The 10,000-nt window shown below is 44.1% G+C and overlaps 1 protein-coding gene across 1 annotated transcript in view; it reads left to right on the top strand.

Moving 5' to 3' along the window:
- The window catches only part of LOC311317032 (cadherin EGF LAG seven-pass G-type receptor 1-like), a gene marked incomplete at its 5' end in the record, with an annotated part of 150,518 nt that overhangs the window by 21,941 nt on the left and 118,577 nt on the right, over positions 1-10,000 (top strand). Inside the window, one exon of the mRNA XM_084448025.1 lies at positions 7,583-7,711. Within this exon, the coding sequence (XP_084304151.1) occupies positions 7,583-7,711 (129 nt within the window). The remainder of the gene's footprint in view (positions 1-7,582; positions 7,712-10,000) is intronic.

The following is a 10,000-nucleotide window of genomic DNA, read 5'->3' as shown; positions in this document are numbered from 1 at the left end:
TGTGGATCCACAGATGAGAGAGACAAACAGAGACAAAACAGAAGAGCAAAAGAGAGTCCTCTGGTCTGGTCTCCCTGTTCCCTTCTTTGATCAGGAACGGTTATTCAACAGTCTGTAGGAGATACTCAGAAACATGGTTAAGCGCAAGCTCCTGCTTTGGGGAAAAAATGTTGTTATTCTGTCAGGAAAACTTAAACAGGGTGACTGTTCAAGTGTCATTTAGAGCCAGTCTGCAGTAGCCTACAGTGACATCAGGGGCAGCGTTAGAATGACTTCAATACGCCCAGTCCCCAGTCATGATCAAGGCAATTGGGTTTGGCTCTAGCATTTCTCTCACGATTTTATGAAAATAAAATAACCATATTCTCGCCTCAACAAAACAACACCCCCTAAGGGTGAAAGCAAAAATTTCCTGAAGTCAGGATAAAAATAGAGATGAGGCAAAGAAAATGACACTAAAATGAACTGGCTTCATTTACAATTAACTAATCAAAAAAACTCCATCAAAGCTTCATTTGTATAGCTAAAAATTTGTATATCTAAACCCTCCCTCTTCTGCATTTGAGGACAGAGTATTTGGGCACTGCTTCGGACAAAATGGTCTCTTCTATGTTTCATACTTATCTGTCGCTCACAGTGAGTTGGTGACGTGGCGTTGGCTTTGCATCTCACGAACCCCAGATCGCTTATCTGTAGGGAAACAGGCCAGTAACCTCCGGTGTCCTGTGCCCGTCTCCTGGTTCGGCATTCACCCATCACTCCCGGAACGACAGTTGTCTGTAAAATACCACTCAGAAAAAACACTCAGGCCCGATGAATGTGCCTCAAACTATAAACATGAGATATTTAACATACTCATTTAAAAAATATATAATTGGGTTATGAGATGGTGCATTCAGATTAAGATACTGGCAACCCTTATCTATTCCCCCCACTATTATGCACAAACCCTTATGTCTTAAGCTACATATCAGAAAGAGAGACAAAACAAACAACAGTTAAACAGACCAATAGCAGGTTCCAATGTCCCCAGGAAGGCATGATCCAGGCTCCTCAAAGACCTGCCGCCCAGGGTCCATAGCACCTGAAAATTAAGACTCAAAACACAGACTGGGTTCAATAGCAGAGGAGAAGGCCTAATGCCAGCTCCTCAAAAAACACATTATCATTATATGAATGAAAATTCATACAGTAGAAATGCATAAAACGAACAGCTTATGGCCATTCATTGACTATTGAAACAAAACTCCTGAATCAAACACCTATTCAACCCTGTCAGACTTTTGAGTTCGCTCTACATCTATTTTATCCTGTTTATTTCCCTTAAAAATTAAAACTCTCTATCTTGGCTAGTTTAAAATCACCCTTATGGGTTGTTCAAGGGAAGTCCAGCAGGTGGCGCTCGACTTCAAAATCGGAGGCTCTTCCTTCCGGACCTGTTCGGACAAATACCTCGTAGAAAGGGGTGGCTTAACTCGTAGAGAGAAGGGGCGTGGCTAATGGCGCAACAAGTCGAGGGGGAATCTAATTTTAAATCAGAGTTATTCTGCTGGGGAAATGGCGGAGAGACTGTTTGCTGAATCTCCTTATCTTTCCTTCCTGACCTAAAAAAAAAAAAAAACTCTCTCGTTCTACTCTCCCAAATCTTAAAAACAGACCAGTCTAGAGAAGTAACAGGCTTTTCCCTTAACCCTCTAGCTGAGCCCGAATCTTAGAATTTAACACTAAGTCAGATGTGGATGTAAGAAATCGAAAATGCTTTAGCACATAACGAAATTCTGCCAACAAACGCTCGCAGAGTAATGCTTCAGCGCAACAATCTTCTCAGGCTAGCAGTAGAATCCTGTGACCTCCTCTAGCCCTATGTTATTAGCCGGGGTTACATTGACACCTAGTGGTGATCCCAAAATGTTGCATGTATGACCCGGAAGTTGTCTTTGGCAGCGCGGGGAAATTTAAAGAAACAACTCCCTAATAAAACACGACGCAGCCTAAAACCCCAAAACAGCAATGAAAGGAAACCTTATGGTTAACTCACGGCGGGAAAGAATACAATTTCGAAAGAAACACACATTAAGACACATTAAATTCGCTTAGTACTCACCTAGTCAGCGAAGTGCTTTGTTCTCTTCTGGCTCAATGGCAGAACACCGCGAGAGTTTTCCTGCGTCTCCTAGGCAACCAGTTAACTAGCCTACTGGGAAATCTAGCAGAATTTTAACAGTCTAAAAAGGGTACAAAAAATACTTTACAATACTTTACCTGGATCCATGGCGTGCGTAACAAACATACAATCAAGAGCCGAGGCTCAACAGTAAACATAAGACGTATAAGACGAAACAAAGGCCCACGTTACAAACAACAAGCATGCCCGGCTGCACCAGCAACCTGGTCAGAGCTAAACCTAGTTTAGGTCCACCAAACACTGCACAGCCACTTGGTCAAAGCTAACGCTCGTTAGGTTCACCAAGCCACCCGGGAAAAGGGGAAATCGTTTCTCCAAGAAACGCGGATTGCAAAAACTCTCAATCACTCCCGTAGCCACCATCTCGTTGGTAATCGTTCTTCAACGAACATCAACAATCACTTCGAAGCTAGTCGGCAATCGTGCTAACACGAACATCAACAACGGGGCTTAAGCTAGTTGGTATCGTTCTGAAAACGAAACATCAACAATGAGGCTTAAGCTAGTTGGTATCGTTCTGGAAACGAAACATCAACCATGCTCTTCCTACCCTCGGTAGGACTAAATACCCACGCTGGGGTTTTCTGTTTTCAAACAATCCAGACCAACAAGCTGAACCAAATCAAGGCAAATACAACTCAACCCATAAGAGGGTTCGTTTAAACGTACCTGTGAGCCTCAGGAATCCAGTGGCAGAACTGAGGAAATAATCTCGGCTAGCGCTCTGGCGCAAGAGAGAAAATTGATTTTCCAAGCCCATATGGACCGACACGTCTGCCGATCAGTCCTATCCACTGGAATCCCGAAGCAAACGCAGGCAGTGCTCCCATTCCCGTTCGCCAAACTGTGATCGTATTTTAGACTTGTCTAGTCCAAAGATTTACCAAGATACGTTCAAAAGGTTGAGTCTGGTTTATTGAATGAAATCAAATACTTGCGCAAGGACTTCCTGAACAACGCAAACAAAGGTGGTTTGTCAGAGAAGTGAAGTCAGCCTCTTCTAGCTGTGGCTTATGTACAGTCCAAACAAAGGTACAGTGTTTCCAGGATGTGATTGGCTACTGCATTGTACATGAATGGCAGGCGTGGCCAAGAGTAAAGACATGTGACATGAGAAAACAAAGAAAACAAAGGTCTGAATCAAAACGAGGAAGACTAAGGTGGGGCCCTTCTGACTTAAACAAAGAGATGAGGAAGAGCTATGCAGAGTGTGTTTACAATTACAAAAGGGGGGAGAGTTGGTGTTTTACATTAGACTGAAACTGGGGTTTGCGGGGGACTTGGGGGGAGGTGATGAATTACCAGGACAAAAGGTTTAAGGTGTTTGGATGTAAATTCCTGGACAACACACACACACACACACACTTAGAGATCTGGAACACACACACACACACACCTACAGATCTGGATCACACACACACACACACACCTAGAGATCTGGATCACACAGTTTTCTATCTATATTAAGAGAAGCACAAGCCACATTGGCCACACAGTGGCAGTCTAACACAAATTATTATTATTATTATTATTATTATGATCTCATATGTTGTGTTAAGAGTGCCATCGTGTGGCCATTATGTAAACATAATGCAGTCGGTGAGCAGTATAGATTTCATACTGTTTTCAAAGCTAAAACTATCGTGGAGTAAGCTACACAACACAACATTAGGCATAACATTATTCCAGAAAGATGATTTAGTGAAAACTATGAAACTTGCAATGAGAGAATTGAATCTCAGGGTTAGAAGAAAATGTTCTGTTACTCTCAGAAACACTTAAATAAAGGCCAAAGTTCATAGGCCAAAGCAAAGTTCATAGCCCCTTTCGAGACTGCGTTATAACAACCAGATAGGGGCTACGCAGAATAACTAGGTTAGCTAGATTAGCCAGTAAGATAGCTAGCAAGCTAACTTTAGGCTACTCCCCCATTCACAATATGACATCTAAATATATAACACCAGAGAACCACAGATGTTAAAGTTAGTCTAGCCTTACACATATCTAAAGATACTATCACAGCACTTAGCTAGACTAGAGAACAACAAGGCAAATAACGGACACAAATAAATTTGTCATATCAAAAAGATTCAGGCTGGCTATATTTCGCTGATCTTAAACCACCCAAAGCAGAAAAAATACCATCAGCTGTATCGTTGCTAACAAGAAAACTAGCAGCTTACCTTCCGATGGTGATGAGGAGACGGACACGTAGATCCGACACGCTAATAGTCACATAGGTCCGACACGCTAATAGTCACATAGGTCCAACACGCTAATAGTCATGTAGGTCCGACACGCAAATAGTCACATAGCTCCGACACGCTAATAGTCATGAAGGTCCGACGCGCTCATAGTCACGTAGCAGCGCTCTAACCTGTGCATCTACCTCTTCAGAGGCTAACTAGCGGCGGCAACGTTGGTAACGTCATTGGTCACGGCACTTATGCCGCGTTCCAGATAGGATTTTGAGCCCGTAAGTTACGCCTTCAAGTCACAACTCACGACTTCATAGCGTTCCAGGCAAACTGAGTGTGTGGAATTCTGGATAAATGTAAACAAGCCAATATTGCAAAAGCTTGAGATTTGGCACATTGTCAGATCTGGCAAGCTAAACATTGTATGCCTAATTTCGCTATGCTAAGAAATCGTACGTTACATAATTTTATTTATTGACATCGACTTTTCGCCGTTTGCATGGTCAAGTTCAGGTTTACCTTAACGTATCTTTTGTCAACATATTTGGGCATCATATATACACATAGCAGATTGCATAATCGTTTGTATTATTTTGATTACAACGTACAAATTTACTTTACGTTGCCCTAAAGTTATCTTTGTCGCCATACCCATGGGGGCTGCCATCTTGTTTAGAGGGCTGTGTGACGTCAGAGAGCGCAACTGGGAGTACATCGATCTGTACGAGTTCACGGGTGGGAAGTTACGGGTTTGACTGCCATTCCAGAGCATTTTCACGTGTAGAAGGTCAGAAAAACACGGGTTACGGGTTGCCTGGAACGCGCCATTAGTTCACGTGGAAACTAGCGATGTTCGTCGTGTGTGCTCAGTCAGCAAATACGTGGCACAAATCCCCCCCAATACACACACACACATGCGCACACACGCGCGCACACACACACGTGCACACACCACACACACACGCGCGCACACACACACGTGCACACACCACACAAACGCGCGCACACACACACGCACACATACTGTACACACACAGGGTGGTGTGCCACTGAGGTCTGGTGCTATAGCTTTGATCTGTGTGTCTTTCTTTAAAGCCAGCTGACTCGTCTTCCCAACCTCCCCCTGTGGTAAGACCAACCCTCGTCGCACGCCCTCTCCTCTCCCCCCACCCCCATCACTACACCTCCCACAATCACCTGCCCTACCCTCAATCACCTGCCCCTCCCACATTCACCTGCCCCACCCACAATCACCTGCAGCATGCCACCTATGTGTGTGTGTGTGTCAGGACACGCTGAGGCCCAGTCTTGTCAAACGGTCCAGTGGTGGTGGTGTTTCCATGGTGTCCACTCCCCCTCTGTTAGCCGTGTTCCTGGTGCCTGGTCATTAGTGCATACAGTACCACACCATCCATCACAGTCATGCTCTCTCTCTCTCTCTCACTCACTCTCTTTCTTTCTCTCTCTGTATATGAACCCTTCCTGTCTCTCTATTTCTGTCTGTATTTCTTTCTCTCTGCTACTACTCTCTCTCTCTCTCTCCCTCTCTCTTTCTATCTATAGTATCTTTTTCTCTATTCTCTCTTGTCTCTCTGTGTGGCTCAGTGGCTCCCCCTGCTGCTCAGCTCTGGTGTGATCACCAGAGAAGCAGCACCTTGGTGTTTTTAGAGTAGACAAGTGGCTCCGGGACAAAAAACAACAGCAAACAGATCAATACAGGCTGTTTACAGGCCATTTCACTAGTTTACTTGTAGTGTTTGTTTAATTGTTCATTTGGTTGATTGATTGGTAGATGTTGTCTACTATTACTAATGCCCCAGTTGGAGTTCTGTCTAATGTGATATACTTCACATGAAGTCTATAGTGTGTGAAAATACATCGTTTTGTGACTCACTTATTGAATTGCTTTAAGATGGATAAGGCTGAATTTAGTTAGTTTACATCAGGACAGAGAGAGTCTAGTTAGTTTACATCAGGACAGAGAGAGTCTAGTTAGTTTACATCAGGACAGAGAGAGTCTAGTTAGTTTACATCAGGACAGAGAGAGTCTAGTTAGTTTACATCAGGACAGAGAGTTTAGTTAGTTTACATCAGGACAGAGAGAAGGTGTGAGCCCATAATGGCCAGACAGAGAGGATGGAAGGTAGAAATGGACAGATGAAAGAGGAGTGGAAGGTAGAAATGGACAGATGAAAGAGGAGTGGAAGGTAGAAATGGACAGATGAAAGAGGAGTGGAAGGTAGAAATGGACGGATGAAAGAGGAGTGGAAGGTAGAAATGGACAGATGAAAGAGGAGTGGAAGGTAGAAATGGACAGATGAAAGAGGAGTGGAAGGTAGAAATGGACGGATGAAAGAGGAGTGGAAGGTAGAAATGGACGGATGAAAGAGGAGTGGAAGGTAGAAATGGACAGATGAAAGAGGAGTGGAAGGTAGAAATGGACAGATGAAAGAGGAGTGGAAGGTAGAAATGGACAGATGAAAGAGGAGTGGAAGGTAGAAATTGACAGATGAAAGAGGAGTGGAAGGTAGAAATGGACAGATGAAAGAGGAGTGGAAGAGACCGTATGATATCTGTTCGTCCGTTTCTCTCTGGGCCACTAGAGAAAGCGTGATAGCCCGATTCTCTCCTGAACTCATTTGTTGGTTGTTTTTGATGGGGGTAGGATGTAACATTCAACAAATCCATTTTATTAATTGTATGTGTGTGTGTGTGTGTGTGTGTGTGTGTGTGTGTGCGTGCGTGCATGTGTTTGTGTGTGTGTCCGTTGTTATGCGTGTTCATATCCACACATTTTTGTGGGTATTCACATGCATACAAATGTGAATGTGTGCCTTCTTGTGTGTGTGTGTGTGTGTGTGTGTGTGTGTCCATACCTGTGTGTGTCCATGTCTGTGCATGTGTCTGTCTGTCTGTCTCTGTCTGTCTGTCTGTCTGTCTGTCTGTCTGTCTGTCTGTCTGTCTGTCTGTCTGTCTGTCTGTCTGTCTCTGTCTGTCTGTCTGTCTGTGTCCATACCGGTTTGTATTTGTCTACACCTGTGTGTGTCCATGTGTGTGTGAGTGTGTGTGTGTGTGTGTTCATGTGTGTGTTCATGTGCGTGTTCATGTGCGTGTTCATGTGTGGGTTCATGTTTGTGTGGGTGTGTGTGTGTGTGTGTGTTTGTGTTGACGTCCGTTCACCCAACAAAAGGGACCCCAGAACTCTGAGGATAACGCCAGGATCTCCATCACCTTCTTCCGACTGTTCCGAGTGATGAGGCTGGTGAAGCTGCTGTCTCGGGGGGAGGGGATTCGGACCCTGCTGTGGACCTTCATCAAGTCCTTCCAAGTGAGGGGACACTCGGAACAACATGCTGCAGATAGAGCTAGGGCTGAGCCAGCCTGCAGGGGGCAGTCTCAGCTGGGGAGGGACTGGGATGTGGGGGTGGGGGGGGGGCAGGCTGGGCCTCCAACCAACACTGATCCTATCAGATCAAACACCTGAGAGACGGTGACTTAAGATCACTATGTTGAGTTCACTACCATTACCTTTACACTATCACTAACATTATCACTAACACTATCACTACCATTACCTTTACACTATCACTAACATTATCACTAACACTATCACTACCATTACCTTTACACTATCACTAACATTATCACTAACACTATCACTACCATTACCTTTACACTATCACTAACATTATCACTAACACTATCACTACCATAACCTTTACACTATCACTAACATTATCACTGACACTATGGGGCGAATTCACTAAAGGATTGCGCAGCTTTTCCTGACGCAAAGCCTGTGCAAATAAGTCAAAAATTATGTTTGCTATTCACAAAGCCCTCGCAAAGGGTGAAATACGGTGTTAACTGCGTTGCGTTCGTCATTGCGTTGCTCTGCGCCGGTGTTATTAGCTCATATTTAAATTAGGTAATATGGGCGGAGAATGTTCCCCTTTCTATGCAAATGAACATTATTGCAAAACCCGCCCAATTCACAAACATCGGCGCAAATTGCCTCACGCAGTTAAAGTGAAATTAATACCGTTTTCAGAAACGTGGTGGTATTTAAGCGCAAGGGGTGTGTCGCGGCCAGCCTGTCCGCTGATCATGGCAGCAGTGCTTGTTGCGAGGCGAAGGCATCGCAATGCCAGGCATGTTGTTCGTGAGAGAATATTTAGAAGAAGGTCACTTTTTGATTTAACACTAGAACCACCGCGGTAACTGTTTGGACACCAGAGCGCGCAGCTCTTCAGCCAACTGGAGGATGAAGTCGCGTCTGGGGAGGCTCAGTTGACTATGCGTCTCTCCACCCGTCCCCAGCGAGTCCAAGCTCCCCCAATGAATATAATAGCGCACGAAACTGTGCGTATAATAGTCTATACGCGAAACTGCGCATTCCCTATAGCTGTTCATTGAACGGCTGGGTGCCGATATAGGTATAAATAAATAAATAAAAACATAGCCTACACAATATTTGTTTTATTTGAATGGTCTTGAAAATATTTTGCTTTTGTATCATAGGTGACGGCAGGTATCATCTTCAGCCATGGATGATGACTCCCGTGCGTAATCCTTCCAACGTTGGAGAGGCGGCGTACAACTGGGCTCACATCAGGACGCGCGGTGTGATTGAGTGCACATTTGGAATCCTGAAAAGCCGTTTAGATGCCTAGATCGTACCGGTGGGGCAATGTTATACACTCCCCCAAAAGTATGCCAGATCATCGTGCTGCAACTTGCATAACATAAAATGACAATTTTTCCTTTGTTCGTCTTTTTAAATCATTCCACCTCCGTTTGCAGTCCTCCGCGTTTACACACACAAATGGCACTGACTGATTGGGAAATTAAACCCCAAATATGATTTTTTGCTGCAGTCGTGATATTTTTTGCGGAAAGCTGTGAGACATGTTTTTGAACCTCGTCCGTGAGGCCTTCAAGTTCGCTGTCTGAAAATCGTATCTTTCTTTTTCTGTCTGCCATCGTCCAATGATATGCATACGAGTTGTATGCGCTGTATGCGCAGTATTTATAGTAATTTCCTATATCAGCAGCACATTGCACTCAGCCGCAAACACCGAATGGGCGTGTTTGCGCTGGGATATTATTAGCGCAATGTCTTTAGTGAATAGGTTTTTAAAACGGAGCACATAGCGGGCGCAACTGACGCGCAATATTATGGTGCAATTAGCGGGCGCAATTTGCTTTAGTGAATTCGCCCCTATCACTACCATAACCTTTACACTATCACTAACATTATCACTAACGCTCTCACTATCATTGCCTTTACCACTAACACGATCTCTACCACTAACACTAACATTATCACTAACACTATCTCTACCACTAACACTAACACCATCTCTACCACTATCACTAACACTATCACTACCTCTATCACTAACACCATCTCTACCATTATCACTAACACTATCTCTAACACTATCATCATTATTATCTCTAACACTATAGTATCACTAACACTATCTCTACCACTAACACGACCTCTAACACTAACACACTCTCTATCACTAACACTATCACTACCTCTATCACTAACACTACCTCTATCACTAACACTAACACCATCTCTACCACTAACACTACCACCATCTCT

Source organism: Borostomias antarcticus (genome assembly GCF_949987555.1).
Source record: "Borostomias antarcticus genome assembly, chromosome: 13".
In the NCBI taxonomy this organism is placed as follows: domain Eukaryota; kingdom Metazoa; phylum Chordata; class Actinopteri; order Stomiiformes; family Stomiidae; genus Borostomias; species Borostomias antarcticus.
Note: the sequence above shows the minus strand (reverse complement) of the source record. Positions and strands in the feature narration are given on the sequence as shown.